This window comes from Amblyomma maculatum, chromosome 4 (genome assembly GCF_055883805.1).
Source record: "Amblyomma maculatum isolate TAMU_Amacu chromosome 4, ASM5588380v1, whole genome shotgun sequence".
Classification (NCBI taxonomy): Eukaryota; Metazoa; Arthropoda; class Arachnida; order Ixodida; family Ixodidae; genus Amblyomma; species Amblyomma maculatum.
The window spans coordinates 141,069,692-141,090,551 of record NC_139347.1 but is presented as its reverse complement, the minus strand read 5'-3'; the positions used below and the strand labels follow the sequence as shown (position 1 = coordinate 141,090,551).

Sequence of the window (20,860 nt, the reverse complement as noted above, 5' to 3'; positions counted from 1 at the left end):
CAACTCTCTGGAAGCGTAGCACGGCGCAGCAGGCATCTCGTAGCATGACATCGTTCAACAGGAAGAGGACCCAACTTTCGGGTAAGAATTGAGCACCTGCTGTCGGTCAAACCTCGCACACTCTTATAAACACCTCTGATAAATGGCTTCACTCGAGGAATGCGCATCTAAGTCTATTCCCTAAGCGCATCTAATATAAATCTCCCCCTCTGCAGCGAAATTTTATTTTGTGCCTTCTGGATCCATGTTAGTGGCCACTGCAAAGAACTTGGTTTCTTCTTATTTCACAGCGTCCTTTATCAGTTGTTCTACATTTAGCGATAAAGAAAATAATAACGTAAATATTCACTCCTTCAGTCGCACTCTTGTGCGATCCATACTCTCGTCGCAGTCCAAAAGGAATTCGCTTGTCTTGAGAAAGCAGCCAGGTTTCTTTCGAAATGTCAGCCCTGTTTCTGGACTCTGCTCCAATTACCTTTCATTTGTCGCACAGAAGTCCTTGTTCGATTTCTTCTTACCTACTCCCGTCACGCTCGATATTAGCATTGGCAAAGAGAACCACATTAGTCGAGACGTACAAGGTACTGGTCACAAAAGCTTTTCGTGTTATTTTTGTCTCGGTACAGTTGTAGAACAGGCAGAATAAAACTTAGGAACGGAAAGGGGATTAAAGACTAAGTGCGCGCACATGTCTGTCTGTGTGTGTGTGTGTGTGTGTGTGTGTGCGCGTGTGTGTGCGTGTGTGTGTTTGTGTGTGTGTGCGTGTGTGTGCGTGTGTGTGTGTGCGTGTTTGTGTGTGTGAATGAGGGGAGCATGAAAATCGAGGAAAGTATTTGTAGTGATGCATGAGACGAAAATAAAAACAGTGTCGCTCGTGGTGACCTTCAATGCGTTGTTACTATGACTGCGTTCAGAAACAACGAAATGAATTCCTTCTCGCTCGCAGCAAATTAGTACGCTTAAACAAGCCTCATAATACTCGATTGCCACTTGTAGTCGTTATTGTTTTCCAACACAAGCTAATGTCAGCAATAACTAACGTTTTCAAGTTTTGAGGTGCGAGGTACTGTTTGCAAAATGGTTCTAGAAATGAAAATAAAATAAAAAGACGTAGAAAAGCGATCAGTAATAGCAAATCAGCGTTACAGTTAACAAGCCCCTATATGCCCTCTGAAAAGTGCTTCCGTCCCTTGTTAGTTTTGCTGGTCGGAAAAATAAAGTGTTAATTTATGTGGCGCTTGGGCACTCCAGTCGGTAACTAGCGGTCACTGCGGAACGAGATGCGTGGGGCTGGCACAATTGTTGAGAACATCTACGACTAAATTTGGAATGTAAGTTATGACGGAGACATACACGTGGAATTCCACGACGAGCTGGAACTTGAGGTTTCACTTCATTAATTTGGGCTGGTCGATAATAGCGACAGAAACGTAGTGGAAAGCATATGGGTTTAGCATATTCGATCTTCGTTATTAGCAATTAAAACGATGATCTGAAATCGGTGATTCATAACAAAGTTCGGTCGGGGTAATGGTTGCGAAGGTAAATGGTTGAAATTAAAGCGTAATATATCGCTATAAGATAATACCGCCAGCTAAATTTACAAATCTGCTCTTCGACGTGGATTCAAGCGGCTGGAGCGAATAACGACGCGACGAATGGTCCAATTCTGCGCTGCCCTGTGTTATATAGGCGCATTTAGCAGCTATTCGTCCTGGCGTTCATAATTAGGGGTTGTCATTCCCAGCCGAAAAATACGTCGAGTTGGCCACGAGAACTGGGAAAGGGCTTGATTGGGACGAGGCCTGGTAGAAAAAATTGGCCCCTAGACATTCGTTCTGCTGAAGAAATTGTCTTCTTCGCTCATTCCAGGAGAAAAGCAATGAAAAAGATAGGAAACGCCGGCTTAATGCGTTTGGCCCTAATCCTACTGAAAACGTATTGCAGATCAGAACATCAGAGCTTATCGCTAACCTAGTTCGCCGTGCCTACTCCAATGCTTTTTGTCACACATCTTTGTTGTCTTCTGAGTCACCAAATATGCATACTTTGAAACACGCGCTTGCTTTTTTTTCCTGCTAAGGGCCATTCATTGGAGATACACCAGTGAAAAGTTATTTACCCTTACAGCAGAGCTTTGCTGCGGGATTTGAATCGGCACAGTCTTTCTTATTTAGATGGTATCTAGGGAGACGTTGGCAACAGTTCCCTAAGCCGACAAATCTTTACTTCGTAATACCGCAATACAATGAATGATAACAGAAATAATTACAAATGAAACACAAACATAAGCAAAGCGAGTGCTGCGCCCTCAGTGTATTCACGAGAATGCCAAGCTCATCAAATGCTTCCACGTGAGAAAACAAAAACAACAACAACAACAACGAAGAACAGTCGCTAGGTCAAAAGGAGCGGCCATTTATGCCTGCGCAAGATGAAGAGAAACACTTGCACGCTCTTCACTTTCTTGCACACACGTGCGCCGCGCTCGTCTTCGAGCGCGAACTAATCTTTTATATGTTTCTTTCCTTTTGAGAGCCATACACATTTATTACTGCCAAAACTCGAGAAGCATATTCCCGAAAGAAAAGGGCATGAGGTGTAAGGAATAATAAAAGGGCGAGGTGGAAGCTCAGCGGCCATTATCGATTTATTCTTTTCTTACGACGAATAAATACAGCGCCAGATATGTGCCACGTACAGCGCGATTGACCAAATGTCGACTCTTTCATTCCGCATAGCTTCCCTGTTTCCCATGGTTAGAAAAAAAAAAAAGATGAACAAGCCTTCTTCTAGGACAAAACCTAATGACCGTCCTACATTTTTTACCGTAGACTCCAGATTCAATAATCCTTTGAGATTATATGTAAGCTATTTTAACCGAAAACACTGCTCTTAAATGAAATGCCAAACTCTTAGCTGCAGAGACCATGGCCAGATGCACCTGAACGCGCCGGTGATTCCTTTTTTTCTCAATATTTTTATTCATACTCAAGTGACGGCCCCCACCCTTGTCCCCTTTCCAGCTGAAAAAAAAAAAAAAAAACAAAACAACGGACGGGATGCTATTGCTACGCTTTAAGCGTTTCCTTCAATCACATCTCTTTTATTTTGTGCTTGTCGGTGACAGTTTCTGTATGAGCCAGCTCGCTCAAAAGTGCAGTTCTGTTCATAGTTGTGGCAAGGTCGCATACTATTGGGCGTCCTTTCACTTCTGAGTGGAGGAGTGACTCTCTTTACGAGCCAATATGAACTGATTTAGGGAACATGTAGCGTGACATAACCCAGCATTAGCAACAATGGGCTCAAAGAGTGAGTCCCATGTTAGGTGCAATTCAGTTCAGTTCAGTCGTTCAGTCGCGCCCGACTCTTCGTGACCCTATGGACCATGTCACGCCACGCTTTCCGGTCTCTCACTATATTCCTAACATCACATAACTTCATCTGCAATGCCTCGAGGATGCCATCTAACCATCGCGTTCGCTGCCTACCCCTTCTCCGGCGACCCTCAACCTTTCCCAACATCAAATCTTTCTCCAGCGACTCCTCTATTCTCATCAGATGACCAAGGTAGCTGAGCTTTAACTTTAGAATTTGACCCTCCAATGAGCAGTCAGGGTTAATGGTCAACAATATGGACTGATTTGATCTTCTGGCAATCCAAGGAACTCTCAAGAGTCTTTGCCAGCACCACAATTCAAACGCGTCAATTCTTCGGCGGTCAGCCTTTTTCACAGTCCAACTCTAGCATCCATACATCACAACTGGAAATACCATAGCACGAGTTATACGGATCTTGGTTGGCAGACTAATGTCTCTGCTCTTCAGGTCAGGTGCAATAACGTACCTACAAATCCCCGTTGTCTACATCATTGCAGCATTGCACCATTGAAGCTGTCACAGGACAGTCGGCATTTCGATGCACATAGAACGTAGTACTTCACAAACTGTACGCACAATTATCTGCGATGTTTCTACGCAAGCAAGCTGAATGTAGCGGACGACACAGCGGGGAACAATATCAGCCTAGTGACGACGTCAATTCCAGTTGTTAGTTTTAATTTCTTTTATTTTTTTAAGGGGGGGGGGGGGAGGGGAGGTGAGGTTGGTGTTGGTGTAGGAGGGCAGAAGTCGAGAAAATGTTTTTGTCCATCACGCGAAGAGAACTCTGAGCTAGTCACGAGCTAGATCCCAGTTAAGAAACAGCCACTGGGGTCAACGGCAACGAAGTGAGGCTGCCAACAAATTCGCTTCGGCTGCCCTTCTTACAGTTTGGTCCTTACTAGGTCGAGGTACCTTTCCCATGTCCCGTCAATGCTCTGCCTGGCCTCTCTTAAGCCCTCAAATAGTACTAGTCAGCAGATCTTGACGTATGAGGCGCCGCAAAGAGCTCTGCCAAGCTGGCAGATTCCTTCGTGGCTCTCTCCTGTTAGATTTTAGCATCGGCATCGATATCATCACTACAGGCGTATTCAAATACAAGGTTTCGTTGCCCTGGCTGTCTTAGTAGGAATGGGAGAAAGCAGTGCGCCTGGCAGTCGGCTCCACCTTGTAACTATCTCCGGTTACCATTTCAACGCAGGTTCTTCTGCGGTTGCAAATAACGTGTTCCTCTCCGCGGAGTGATACTCCAAGTGCTCATTCATCATCATCATCATCATCATCATCATCATCATCATCATCATCATCATCATCATCATCAGCCTGATTATACCCACTGCAGGGCGAAGGCCTCTCCCATATTTCTCCACTTAACCCGGTTCTGTGCTAGCTGCACCCACTTGACCCCTGCGAACTTCTTAATCTCATCCGCCCACCTAACAGGTAGCAAATAATCGAACAGGTAGCAAATATTATTCTGCCCTTCCATCGACACCTACATTAAGGGTTATTGGTAGCGTGACATGGAGAAATTCGCCCACGCTGAACAGAGCGATTTGGATGATAGGAATATAAGCACGTTAAACACAAACCACAGATTTTATTCTAAGACTACCACTAACAACAAAAAAAAACGAATAGTAAAACTACGAATATTTTTAATGTTCTGAGATGTGCGTAGGATGTGAGCTTGGAGAGATAACAGTATGGAGAGATTATAAAATTCGGGACACAAATTATTGAAGGATTGCCAGTACACACGGGCAAAAGAAATAGCGCGTTTGTTTTCCATCTTCGGTTTTCCTCCCGAGGCTCTTGTAAAAACATCCGAGTCACGACAGTGTCTCCGTTAGGTTCGTCCACGTGCGAAAATATTACGCAAGAGCCTGCCAGGGCCAGACGGTGTTTCTCAACGGTTTTCCCGAATACTTCTGAGGGTCGGTTGAATGTCGTAGTTGGGACTGGTTACTTTAGTTGTATGCAATACATTTGTAGAATACGAGAATGCGTCTGAATCAACTGAAATCTCAGCCATCATGCATGGAAATGAGAAATCAGGATGTAGATATACGTGAAAGCACTGGAATATATCTGGGATGGCGGATGGATAGAAACCATATATATAGTCCTCCATAAAGAAACAATAAAATTCTTTTGAGGGAGGGTGTTAGGCGAGGAGACACAATCTCTCCAGTACTGTTCACTGCTCGCTTAGAGGAAGTAAGCAGGCACCTCGATAGGTAACAGTTATGGACAAGGGTTGATGAATAATACCTCAGTAATTCGCAAATACTTGATGATATCGCCTTTCTAAGTAACTCAGAGAACGAACTGCAAATAATGACTGATGACCTGAGAGGTTAAGAGAGGCCTAAACATTGATATACTGAAGACTAAGCTGCTGTTCAATTGCCTGGAAAGGAAAATAAGTAATGATAGGTAGCGAGGGGCTAGGGGCGGTAGAATATTGTGTGTATTTAATACACGTAGGGCCACAGATGCGGACTATGAAATGGAAATAACTGCTCCATAATGGTGGCTGAGTTGTTAAGGCACTCTACTGCTGAAATAAAGGATGCGGGGTCGTGGCTGCTTTTCGACGGAGGCGATGTTAGTAAACGCTAAAGAACCCCAGATGGTTCCAAATTTCTGGAGGCCTCCACTTCGGCGTATCTCATAGTCTGAGTCGCCTAGGGACTTTAAACCAAATAAACCATAAACCATAAAGGGCATAACTAGAAAAACGAGATGGGATGGAGCGCATTTGTCAAGTGTTCCATCAAAAGGAAATTGTATTATACGTGTACCTTACCGATAATCACCTATGGGGGTAAATAATGTGGCTGTTAACGAAAATACCTGAATTTAAAACGAGGACAACACAGAGAGCTAAGGAGAGAAAAATGGCAGGTGTAACGTTAAGAGAAAGGCAGCGCGCAGATTGGATTGGAGAACGAACTCGACTTACTGATATTCTAGTCGAAATTAAGAAACGGGTATTGGCAGGTGATGTAATGAGAAGTCACGATAACCGCAGTCGGTGGTCTCTAAGGGTAACAGTCTTAATTTCAACAGAGGGCAAGCGTATGCGGTTAGCGGAAAGTTAGCTAGGCGGATGAGATTATGAAGTTTGTAGGGAGAAATGGACGCAGCTGCTACTGGACAGGGCTTATTGCAAGGATGATGTCAGGCCGAAGATGGTGAAGGGTTAACTGCTACATTGTCATGTCGTTGGGAGTAAACATCGTCGTCTGAGAAAATGGAGCCCTTCATTTCGTTTTGTGGATGTTTATAATACGATTAAATATTTGTACATTACATAAGAGTTACCGGGATTTTGGAAGCTGAATGATATGGCCAAGTGTCCATCTTTTTGAAGCATGCTGGTTAATGACATTAACTGATCAACTGCCTGCCACCTGGTTTAAAACACTAAGTACGAAAGATACATGCGCCACCATGAAAATCAGGCGTTCCCATTTTACGACAAATGAATGGAAACGACTATGGTTCTTCAATATTTTCGAAACAGTTTTTCTGGATGAGATGCAATGTATCATACGCAGTTCGTAAGAATTTCCATCATTGTGCATGGCCTCTCTGTGCAGTCCACGTAAATCACGCATGTATTGCACCAGTCATGTGTAAAACACACGGAATGGACGCTGATCAGCAATACATAAACAATACACGAAAACATTAAAATCGTAATACGGAACGCTTAATCGGAGATGTAGCAATTGATGTTTAAATAACTGATTTTATTGAAAGCGTTTGGTGCATATACTCCACCGCTCAATATTTGTCAGTACAGCGAGCACTCTGAGCGAAAAGAAAAGTAACAAAAACTTCAGTGCCTAATGCGAACGAACACGACAGATGACGAAGGACTGTTCCACGCTACAAGGGAGTTCATTTAATCAAGCTAACGCAGCTCTTGGGTTTTCTGGCTTGCTATACACACGCGGAACAGTGAGGAGATGTCCGCATGGGTCTGCGCCGAAGAAAGTCCGGCGCTCGAGTTTTCCAGAGACTCTGAAGGAGCTGAAGTCGACCTCTTTGGCTTTCTTTGTAAATAAATCCCTCTCTCCCCGTCCAACGAAAGAGCTGAGAGCGCGATTCAGATATATGAATAATAAAGAAAGGATCGTGAGTGTTTTCCGAGGAAGGGAACTCGTTAATACGAAAAAAAAAAGAACTTAACGAGACACTTAATTTACGCCGGGAGCTCGACTGCCTTATATGCTGCTCCTGAGAGAGCTGCTGCGCACACACCAAGCGAGAGCTCGATGCGCACACATTGCAAATATTTTGCGGTTGAAAAACCAAAGCAGTGCTGCAAATACGGGTGCACTCATTAGCGTCCTCTTTCGGAACAGTGTGGCCAAGGGGAGAATTCCCCTCCCCTCCCCCTTTCGGCGGCGCTGCGTTGCAGCGGAGATCACTTCCGGGCGTCATCGTCGAGTCCGGTAATTTTAATCAGGTCGGATGACGCTTTGCCCAGCTCGCGGCGATCAGTTTCTGTGGGTTATGCACTCTTCTGTTATTTGTTTACTGCCCACTTCCTCTCTTGAACCGTTAAACTATATGCGTCACTGTTGAGGTTTTCTCACTGAAACTGATGTTTTGTTTTTCGTTCCTCGCGGGCAGTTCCTGCCCGCTCGGTTTTAATTAGTAGCGAAGAAAACCGCTTCAAAAGGAAACAAATGTGTGCCGTCGGCGAAACACTCGGGCAGTGGGTGGAAACGAGGGCAGGCTGCAAGTTATTCGGCGTGAGTTCCGATGTATTCAGCTAGTGAAATAAAGTTTGCGGCCGCTGCTGTGCGCGCTGGATAATTACACGTGTGTTGCAGCATTGCAGCTCCCTCCCTTCCACCTCCTTTTCTTCTCCTCCGCTTTCTCCCCTCCTCCTCCACTCCTTTCCCACTCTCTCTCAAATGCACACAAAAATTACCCCTCCCCCTCCCCAAACACACACACACACACACACACACACACACACACACACACACACACACACACACACACACACACACACACACACACACACACACACACACACACACACACACACACACACACACACACACACACACACACACACACACACACACACACACACACACACACACACACACACACACACACACACACACACACACACACACACACACACACACACACACACACACACACACACACACACACACACACACACACACACACACACACACACACACACACACACACACACACACACACACACACACACACACACACACACACACACACACACACACACACACACACACACACACACACACACACACACACACACACACACACACACACACACACACACACACACACACACACACACACACACACACACACACACACACACACACACACACACACACACACACACACACACACACACACACACACACACACACACACACACACACACACACACACACACACACACACACACACACACACACACACACACACACACACACACACACACACACACACACACACACACACACACACACACACACACACACACACACACACACACACACACACACAAGCGCATATGAATATCTTTTCAGGGCACCCGGTAGAACATGAACAACCATTCACCTGCCAGCGCATCTCAACTCCGCACCCTCTCTCAAAGGCACTTAACAGTGAAATCTGTCAGGTGATGAAGAGCTCGAGTGCTTTGTTTCAGCCACGCGTAAGCTTCGCAGAACGTGGTTGAGGGGCTCTGTGCCGACCTCGTGGCGTCGTATTATGCGCACTGTCGCGAGGTTATAAATGGAGCTGTTGTGTGCCACGACTCTGCCCATGCACGAATAGCACGCGCAGACTTTACACGGGTAACTATTCAGAGTAGCTACCTAGTTAAGCATTTAAACGAGTTTTCAGTAATCACAGTCCTCCTCAGTTGTAAGCGCAGAACGCCGCCAAAAAGTTTCGTGTGACTGGCCTTAGCTTCCGGCCAACATGAAGAAGGGACATTCGGTGTCATTTTTAAATTGAAAAAAGGCGGAGAAAAATACACCCTGACTTCTTGTCATGCCTTCCCCCTCCCACACGAATGAAAAACAAAAACAAACAAACAAACGCGACAGTGATAATTTCCCCCTCCTCTTTTTTCAGTTCCCTTGTACACGCCACGAAGGCTATAGAAAATCATACCTTTTTTCTTATCGTAGAGTGACTTACTGCGCTGTGACATTATACAGATACCAAACGCTACCTGAAAGAAGGCTAAGCACTGATATTGCTCGCGTTACTTTTCCAGGCGCATGCTTTTGCAGGGCAGTCGCCATTTAAGCGTGTCCGTACAATCAATATCCCTCTTATGGTGTCTAGATCCCTAGCGCCGCTGTTCGAAGTGGAGACACCGGTCTTACTATCAGGAAAAAGTTTTTTTTTTTTTTGTCAGAAAAGCTTGGTGACCTTTTCCCGTACACATGAAATTTTTCTAACTGAGCATGATATGTTCAGTTAAATCATACAATGTTCCTTGAATTAAAGCAGTACTGCATGGCTGCTTGTTGTAAAATAAACTCCTGAAATTCTGCTTTGCAGGAAGACATTGCAGCATTACTACTTTAGGCCTGTGCCTCAGAATTACGTAGCAGGCTCCAACTGCGTGTTGGGAGAAGAGAAAGCAAAGTCTCAGCTCTGGAACGTTACTGCGGCCTGGTTAAAAAACTCAGTGGTTAACAAACTCAGATCTTGCGGACTGGTCGAGAGTGACGATTGGCACTGTGCGGACTAGCATGCTGTATAGAGAATGGCTGTAGCTGGCAGCAAATGCCATGATATCGATACGACACCCCAGGTTGTGGCTGAGCAGTGTCGCTGACCTCCAGGGGTGACCACACGCCGTTACAGTTTGAGAGGCGAATGGTGATCACTGAATGTCGTCAACCCAAGAAGCCCTTTTAGCTGCGGTTCAAGGTGCACATTCAGGAAGACACAGGAGCGCGGAAATGGTACACGGACGTAGAATGGGTGCAGGACGAGCGCTAGTCTTGTCCCCTTTCTGCGTTGTTGTCGTTTAAACTGTCCGCTTTTTTGTGCGCGCTTGTAAAAAAAAAAAAAAATGAAAATATCACTGGCACTAGATTTCTAGATTTACACTAAATTTACAGCTCACTAGAAACGAATAATTGCTGGGAATTTATGAAGGAGAGACTGAGCAATCGTACGTCAACTTAAGAGCTACAAAACACGCCAGCAGCATACCATCGCCGCAAGTAGTTTGTTAGCATAAATAAAAAGACTAGCGCAAATAGCACAGACACAGACATAGGAGAAGACAGGACGAGCGCTCGTCCTGTCTTCTCCTATGTCTGTGTCCGTGTTATTTGCGCTAGTCTTTTTATTTATATTTATAATGACACACCAACTAGCCCAGCTTTCTGCTTTGACTAGTTTGTTAGAATCTTAAATACGTTTTGTGGTTACTTTTTTGCCGCACGTACAAAGCTTCGTGATTCTTTCTTTTCTTTTGTGTGTGTGCATCGGTCGGTTAGTGAGTATATTCGATGCCAACGGATTTTCTCGGCATTCTTTTTGAGTGTCATGCTTGCAGCAAGGGCATCTTCTGCCTCCTCTCGGCAGTACTCCGACTCTGCTTCTATCGCGTTTCCTAGCAACTGCGGTGAAACACACGTCAGGATGCCCTTCGTGCAGTGCGATGCAAATCCGCTTACGTGCACGGGTACGAGAGCGAATCACTTGCCCGTTGAACGGATCACGTTCCGCGTTCTCGCTTGATGCCTGCGCCTACACGGTCTGATATACGCAGCCAGTTTCCGCGAGGTGGAAATAAATATTGCAAAATGGATTGTCGTTTCCCCTCCAACAAGTCTCGGAGGGGAGAGAAGAGAAAAAAAAAAAAGAACAGCTTGATGCCACCCGAACCTTTCCTTTCCCTTCCCTACCGTCGCCGAGCAGACTAGGCTTATGCAAGGGTAATTGTAAAAGGAGAATAAAAGGAAGGGAATGACGCAGTAACTGTCTCCCTCTTCGGCGGATTGATAATTGAAAACGCGTCTTGATTAAACCCCCAATACAAACGCTTTTTCTTTGTGTGTGTTTTTCTCAGCTAGTGACATGACGTTCTTCAAAGAGTGATGCGTGGGCACTTAGACCGGATTCAAGAACGGCGAGAATATTTTCCCCATCGAACAGTTTATTAAAAGTGACTGACGTTTTTCACAGATAGTTAAGCAACAAGAATCTGAAACTTGCGAATAATGAATGAGGAAGGCAAAAAATGAGCGAAACTCTTTTTTTCGCAAACCCTTTTCTGCTCACAGTATTGTAGTATACGAGGAGACTTCATTTCCATTTAGTTCATAGCCTAAACGGAACATGAAACATGCGTCTTAATTCCCCGTTTCACTGCCTATTCGAATGAACAATGACTGACTTCCTGCATTGTTTTCAAGTGCTTCGACTGATTGAGAGAAAGCTTTTCGGTGCATCTGCGCCAGCAATGCCCTCACAAACGCTCCACACCTTTCATGTTCACGAACACTGCATGTTAGAAATTCATTAAAATTCTGGTCCAGAAAAACAACAATAGAACGAAGCCAAGAAAAAAAAAGACAAAGAACACCATCGTTGCCCCTAAAATAATTAGCTTACCATGTCTCCTGCAGAAGCTTTCTAGAACTTATGATACTCTTTGTTCACTCTCGAATTTTCTTTGGTTCATCCAGAAATGCTTCCCTACTTCAGGAAATCCCTAAGAGCAGCTACCACCGGACGCATGATGGCCTTAGTTGACCATGCGCCATAAAACCCAACACAGCGATCGCCGGGGCAGCCTCGAAACTTTAATCATAACAACGCCCAATTCAACTTTTTATTGTTTTCATTGTAAACAGTGTGTACAAAAACAAACAGACCTTGGGCCACGGTTGAAGCGAGAGAGGTTTCAGAACGGATATATTGCGTTCCTCCTTAATCATTATCGTACAAAAAGGAAAACTGGTGCTTCAAGCCGTCACGGTAACCTCTGTTTTCGTGCGCTTCTTCATGCTTCGGGGCGCTTGAAAAGATGTCAGTTTGACAACAGAGGCAAAATATAGGCACAGGCGAAGCGCCGACTTTTACCCGTCACCATGTTTATGTTGAGAGTATGTTTCATGCTTTCATTTTTATTTCGTGAAGATGATGCCATTGTTTCATATGATTTTGCAGTAGTAAAACGTCGTTGCTGCGCACAGTTGAGCTTTCGTCCTGTCAGGTCCAAAATGGCCCGGAATGGGAACGCCCACGTGTCTTTCCGGTAGAGTTACGGGAACAAGGCGCAATGCAGGGCACTGTTACGCGAGATAAAAATGATGATTTGACGGTACACCTTGTGATGCAAAGCTGATACTTTCGGTGGCCACCACTGCTCTGTCTTGTGGTGAGGCCTGGCGAGCTAAGAGAGCGAGCTCATCCGTTCTCGGTTCACGGTAACGGCTCAGCTGCAGCTACGCCATGAATGCTTCTGTTCACTGAAAGCACGCCCTTGTTGCTGTTGCGCCACCCGCTGTTGCGTAGACGCTATTAAATGTTATTAGCAACCGTCATGTTTGTAAAACAAAGGTGGCGCTGCGATCGGCAGCGACATGAGGTGTAGGCAAAAACGCAGCATGCCTACACAGCGCCAAGCGACGCTGCCTTCGAAATCTGTTCGCGTGTGCAAATATACAGAAGCTTCGCTTGCGCGTACAGATAGTTGGCTTATGCCTGGAGAGTAGTTAGCACTTCTGCGGCCGATGACTGCTGGAATCACCCGGCTAAGAGCTGCAATGGCTCCTTTCTTTGTGGCCTCAGCAGCGCGCGGCAACAGTGGGCGGCTGTAGTAACTGATGAAATTAAATAAAAACGAGAAAGTGCGATGTATAAGAAAAAAATAAACAATAGTCAACCCTGTTCAACTTTCGGGCCTATTGCTAGCACATGAAATCAAGGCAACAATATCAATGACTGGAAGCGTTCTCATATGACGACTCTTTTGATGGGCTTTCTACTGCTCCAAGCCCCTTCACTCTAATAACAATATTACCGGCAACTATAGGCATCTAGAAATCATAATTCTAGCTCATTGTACCTGCACGTAAGTGGGAGAGTTTCATCGAATAAGAAGATCTCAATATTTTAGTTTTTTGTAACATTCGCCTACGTGCACTGCCAAATTGTCCTATCCTGCTCGATAAAAAAGACGTTTCAGGTCTATTTCATTGTACAGACGCGTCAAGGTCATTCCCAGGTTAATATATACAAGAAGGTCTTTAAGAACGCTCTCACTTTGTTCTCTTTTTCCTACAGGAAAGGTGCATGAACGCATGTGCAATGTTCTCCACAATCGCCTGCCGCGAAATTTAAGCGATCTGCTGCCTTTTTTTTAATATACTTGTAACATTTTTATTCAAATGCGTGTAATCTTATTGTGCTTATTTTGCACCCATCATATACTCTATATGCCATATATACCACATACTTAAATATCCTGCTCGATCAGAGCTAGATTTGTGCGTGGATACTTAATTCGTCCGTAAGGTTCTTAACGGCATCCAAAAGAAAATTTAATAATCGGAGAAATTACTCTGCGTGACTTTGCCGGGATCCTAACATGTTTACGCGCTTTTTAGGACCGGTGAAGAAAAGTTACTCGTTGAAACTCGCGAAAGTGAAAACAGAGAAAAGTTATTTCACAAGTCCGGGCCGTTTCGGCAATATCGAGCAGGAGTGACCACTCAAGATAACTGCAGTTACCTTCACGGCAGCTTTTGTGTTCTTTTCAATACGAACATATACACCGGGAGTACTGAAGGTGAATCGGGTATGTCACAGCGCAATTTTCCTGCCTTCGACTAAGTTCATAGGCGCACGGCATAGAGCGTCAAATCGTCTTATGCACTTGACAGCACCTATATATACAACAAAACATGCACGAGCTGCAGGCGTTTGTTGTTGCGCTTTTCGTCAAGCATAAAAATTAAAGTTCCAAACGAACTGATCAAGTTTTGATGCAGAAGTGCAACACACGTTAGCCGCGAAGGCAATCCGTCGCCGAAGCGTCTACTTGTCGCGCTCAACGCGGCTACCCTTCGCTCTCCTCTTTATCAGACCGCAAGAAGCATGTGAAAACAGGTGCCATTTTTTTTTTTTTGTGCCTCGTGGAGCAACCAACCGCCCCACAGCTTGCAGGAATGTCGGGAATTACGCTCGAAAACACAGCAAGCACCGCGCAACCAATCCAGACGGCGTGGGTTTTTGCCTACACACTGAAAGTCACTGCCGTCACCAGCGCCACCGCATCTCCAGTGATGTCACGGGCTGACGCTTGCCTATATAACACTGAAAAATTAAGATTGACAGTCACATTCCACATACACACACAGAAAAAGAAAACGCTTCTTAGGAAGCATAGTGCAGTAAAGCGCCAAGAGTGCACCTCTTCCCGTGTGTAGTTTGTGTCTAGACAGGCGCTGTTCGATGGCGGCAAAAACGCTATTGCATTCCACTGGAAGAAACTTTTCGCAACTGTTCGCTCATGTGACGCTGCCCGCACGCAGTGACCCGAGTGGGCAACGCGTCTGGAAACAGATTCGGCCACGGAAGTGCCAGCACTTGCCTCACTTTCCTGGCTTGCCAACAGGTGATTGAAATATATTTGGCTGGGCGCAACAGACCGTATCTAAAAATAAACGAATGACGTGAGAACAGCATCGCATTTCGGTTGACTGAAGTAGCTTTCTTGAATGCCTCTTTTAATTGTGGGGCCACTGTGGAACATTGCAAGATGCTCTAACGAAGATACTGATGGGAAAAGTAACATAATACAGCGCGTCCCATAATCTTGATTTTTAAATATTGCCCTGCATTGCTCGCAGCGACTAGTTCGGATTGTCATAGTGAGATAACGAGGTAGCTCTTTCTCAATGAATGACTCAGACCGAATGGCGAACTGCGGATACATATGTATATTCGTTGTTACCGTGCAGTTTTACGACATACGAAAGAAGTGCCTTCATATAAATACTTCTTATTTAAAAAATGCAGCTGTACAGAATTTATAAGTACGGTCTTGATATGAAGCGCTGTACACAGGGAGATATGTGCTGCTGACCGTCACCTCTTCCTGAAATAAACCTCTTTCCCGTACAAGCCCACCACCACACACACACACTAATTGGTTTGGTGTGGTTTTTGGGGTTTAATGTTCCAAAGTGACTCAGGCTATGAGAGACGTCGTAGTGGAGGACTCCGGAAATTTCGACAGCCTGGGGTTCTCTAACGTGCACTGACATCGCACAGCACAGGGGCGCCTAGCTTTTCGCCTCCATCGAAATGCCGCCGCCGAGGTCAGGATTCGATCCCTCAACCTTGGTCACAGTAGTCGAGCGCCCTAACCACGGCGCCACAACGACGAGGTACATACACTAAATGGGTACGTTAGGACGATAACCGTTACCCGCAAGAACGCGGGAAGAGCCTTCCAATACAGACTAAACATGTGCCAAAAGCTCACAGATAGGGGTACCAGAACAGTTGCCCACACACATCAGGAAAGCTCTCTTTATTGAAACCTTAACCAAGAATGCGCATTCCCCGCCCCACAAAGACCGACGCACGGCGTGGGCACGTGCCTTACTCCCCGAATACGGCCGACTCTCCAACGCGGCGAAGTACCGACAGAAACCGAGAGAAGCGTTTGTACTCGAAGCGGTAAACAGGAACTACTCCCCGTTGACGGCCGTAACGATCGCAGCCACCTCCTCTGAGACCACGGAGGAAGCGGCGATCGACTTATCCATAGCAAACACGTCAGCCGATATTAGATTCAGCGACTCCAAAACGGCCATTCGCGATTTCGAAGGGGGCTGCGTCACGTCCATCTTTATCCATATACCCCCCGAGACACCCTTCTTCCAATTAGAGAAGTCGAATTGATTGGGGTCCCGGCCCCCTCGTCTAATCCAGGGAACGAGGTGGCCCTCATTAAAGTCGATGTTTCGTCGACCGGGCAGTAAGCTCACCCTCCGACCCCAGTTTCACGAGGGAAGGGGTAATTTGATTTCATGACATCACCCATCATTTTAGGCTGCAGAGGTTCGCATATATTCCCCTTTCCCTAAATCATTAACGAAGGAGCAGGAAGTTACGTAGGGCAGGCTGCAAACATACAGCGTGCTTGTCCTCATATTCCCCGGCCTGAACAACCCTAACTGCAACTTAAATGCGGCGAAAGAGCCCCGTACGACTACACTCTCTGGAACCGCGATAAAGACGCAGCCTCGGCGGACTTATTACAACTCCCTTCTCCCGAGCGACGGGCTCGTCACCTAAGACCCGAAGATTCAAGTCAATGATGCAACCGCCTGCCGTGAATTGGCGGCCATCTGGTATATCTCCCCTGTAACCTGCTCTAAAATACGACATAAATGTGTCACAATACAATCCTACCACGTAACGAGCTACCATTTTTATTGCGCCTAAACGTTTTACAAGCTGCGACAAGCAAGCTCGCAAGTAGGAAACAAAAAAAAGAAGCTTACCGTGGTGGCCAAGTGGAGCGATGCCCATAGTGCAACCGCCATAAAAGATACCAGCAGGCGCACCCACGATCTGCTCTGCACTGCTGAGGACACCACGGTCATGGGACGCGGAGGAGCCTGCGAGTGCAAATGTGTTGTATGCCACGTTGTCACAATCATACATCGCAGTGATGTTCAAACGAAGCGTTACTTACTTTGCCAGAAAGGCACACTAAGAGTTCCACAGTGCTTGCAGCAGTGGCAAGGTGGATAATACTGCGTGTTAATGAAGGCAACCAGTGAGTGTACACGACTGAATTTAGTGCCTTAGTCACCTCTATAACCAGAGTACCCACGACAGCCATGTCCCTCTATATCTAGATCGGAGGTGCTTCTCAAAATACCGTCCGGTACTCCAGAAAACGGGGATGGAAGACAGCAAATTGGTATTCCTTAACCAGGCGGGTTAGTATTTCTTAACCATGCGGGAGGTTCTAAAACTAGCTTTCATAACCCATTCAACGGCCTCAATCCGACACCTACTCTCATCGGAAAACATGTTAAGACCGTTTTTGTAATATGTTAGTGACTATCACTAGTAGACATCGTACTGGGAAGAACAAATGTCTGACGTAGGCAGGCTTTTCAAGTCGTCCGATAACTAGTTGACGACACTCGAATTTTCAACGACTTTTGGAGGTCTCGGTGAAAAATATTTCATACGCGAGGACCCACCCCCTCCGCAAAAAAAAAAAAAAAGAAAAAAAAAAGAGGAGCAAGGTTTAGAAAGCGAGGTCACCAAGTATCTTCAGCACTAAGAGCCTGCTTGAAGGCTCCTCACGCATGCTCCTTCCGCGGCTGGTCTGCTTGGAAGTAGTCTATCGTAAACAAACTCGGCCAGTTTGGGCCATAAAAGGACGATTCCTCCCGGTTTCTTTCGTTCGGATGAAATCCAGCAGGTCTTACTTTTCCAATGAAACAGAGTACGTAGCCTACATCCGCCTCGCGAGGGGTGCACGGCGGTTGGAAACGGCGGGAATTCATCTCGAAGGACGCCGAAGAGGAAGCGAGGAACGTCGGCTCAGGCTAAATTTTATTACCGTGCGCCGGTTGGGCATCGATCGACTCCGCCTCTCTCTAGAAAAAATAAAAACAGAAGAGGCAGCAGGATTCTTGGAACAGTCGCCAGCAGGCGGGTGCCTGTTTTTGTGTGTCTGACACGCGTATCGATGCGCCAAGTGTCTGCTCTGCCGTGTGGCATAGGTATTGATCGGTCCTGTATATCCCCTGCTTCTTAAATTGATGCAGTTCTGTTGCGAGCGCGGATCAGGCTTGTTTTCTCTCATCCTATCGTTCTTTTGCCCCAATTACAATTCTTCTTTTAGCTCGCTTTTCTTCTTACCTTTTTGTCTTTTCTTCCTTCATTTTGTTTTGCCGTTAAAACACTTTCGTGCTAAAGTCTTTCAGCCAAATTGTATTCGCAACCACAAAAATTCGTCATGCTCAAAGCTATAGGTCAGGTAAGAGTGTGATTACAATATATCAATCGGCGCACTTTGCGCCGTTTCATACCATACTACTACCATACTAGACAGATACAAATGTTGCAGCCGTGATGCTGCTGGCTGCACTGCACATTACTTGTTTGCGTGGCTAATAAACTTCAAAAATTATGTAAACACTCAAGAACAACAAAGCCCAATCGCACAATGCGACTGGTTTAAAAGACATTAGATCTGATCGCAGGCGCGTATTAAGTGCGCTGATTGTGCCTTAGTTAACGTTCCGAAAATAAGAACAACCAATAAGAAATATGCGCAAGCTGCACTATTTTTTTTTCTTTCGTATCAGCTGACATTCGATTCGGAGTTATTCCGAATGCAGTTTTCGCAAAATGTTAAACAAATGCACAGTTCGTGTTTCTACTAGCTTAAAATTGCAAAAATCTTCGAATTCAAAACCATTCAGACACAGTTTTCACGGACGTACTATGTTTCGCGTTCAAAATCAATCTCGTTTCGTGCATTGATGTTATATTTACTTTGTAAACAGCGAAAACCAACGAACGCACTTCCTCATTCGAGAGCATCATTGCATGCGCCTGTTCCGATTCAGGCAAATAGTTTAAGGAAATTTGATTAAAATTGGTGTGACAGTTGAAAACTTGACTCATCAGCATAGAATATCCCCCCCCCCCCCCCCCTCTCTCCTTGTTTTGTTCGCATGCTCGACAACGGATGCAGGCATAAATTATTAAAATTTGTAGTAAGAGCATTGATATATAAGGTTTTGAATGAAACTGTTCGTGCTTGGGCGATTATATACTGCAGCCCGTAGAAAGAATGAGCACGGCAGATGCCGCTTTGAATAGGTTGGCGAGTGCAAGGAAAGGATGCTGAATGTGCAAATGCTCCAAATTGCGCATTTGAAGTCAAGTTTGAGCTGAACTGGTGTTATGTTTGCAAGTAGTACAGTAGGTTCTAAAATATATCGTTTTTTTGTTACGTTAAATATTCGTTACTCGACTTTTTGCAAGGTGTGTGCTGCGTTACCGATAATGGGACCCGAACTTTTATCGATGCAGTCGATATCTTTGGAAGCCATTAGCGAATTATTTATTGGCTATGCGGTGAAGGACTGGCTGTAAGAATTAGGCAAAAAAAAATCTTTTTATTTTTCAGAACGGATTCCGGGTATATATTGATCAAAGAAGGAAGGCAAATCAGAAATAGTTGTTCAAGTCGACGAAGTATGAGTAGAAATCAAAGATGCAGAAAAAATAACAGGCTTGTACCTTCGTGAGAAGCGTAATGAAATATTTCCTCCCGGTATAAAACACAGTGCTTACGAGGATATCGCGGTAAAGGTTACGGCTTAAGTCGTTAATAAACCACATTATTTATGTCACATAGAGAGACGTATCTAAAGACAATGTGGTCGTAAATGGAAGTAGTTTTCAAACATTAGAGCCAGGTGCCCGTCACCATTAGTGTCAGTAATGGACTGCAATTAGAGGATACTACAGGGGCTGAATGAAAATATTGTGCGTTGCTTTCATCCTTCTTTATTTATTATGTAAGAAATATTTTACCTTTTAAAAATTTGCTGCAAACTAAAGGTGAAAAATCAGTGTCCAAACGGAGAAGCGACACACACACACACACACACACACACACACACACACACACACACACACACACACACACACACACACACACACACACACACACACACACACACACACACACACACACACACACACACACACACACACACACACACACACACACACACACACACACACACACACACACACACACACACACACACACACACACACACACACACACACACACACACACACACACACACACACACACACACACACACACACACACACACACACACACACACACACACACACACACACACACACACACACACACACACACACACACACACACACACACACACACACACACACACACACACACACACACACACACACACACACACACACACACACACACACACACACACACACACACACACACACACACACACACACACACACACACACACACACACACACACACACACACACACACACACACACACACACACACACACACACACACACACACACACACACACACACACACACACACACACACACACACACACACACACACACACACACACACACACACACACACACACACACACACACACACACACACACACACACACACACACACACACACACACACACACACACACACACACACACACACACACACACACACACACACACACACACACACACACACACACACACACACACACACACACACACACACACACACACACACACACACACACACACACACACACACACACACACACACACA

At 45.4% G+C, this 20,860-nt stretch overlaps 1 protein-coding gene across 1 annotated transcript in view; it reads right to left on the bottom strand.

Moving 5' to 3' along the window:
• LOC146193191 (adenylate cyclase type 3-like) overlaps positions 1 to 20,860 on the bottom strand; it is a 215,909-nt gene that overhangs the window by 34,078 nt on the left and 160,971 nt on the right. The window contains exon 9 of the mRNA XM_084602609.1: positions 16,971 to 17,087. Within this exon, the coding sequence (XP_084458735.1) occupies positions 16,971 to 17,087 (117 nt within the window). The remainder of the gene's footprint in view (positions 1 to 16,970; positions 17,088 to 20,860) is intronic.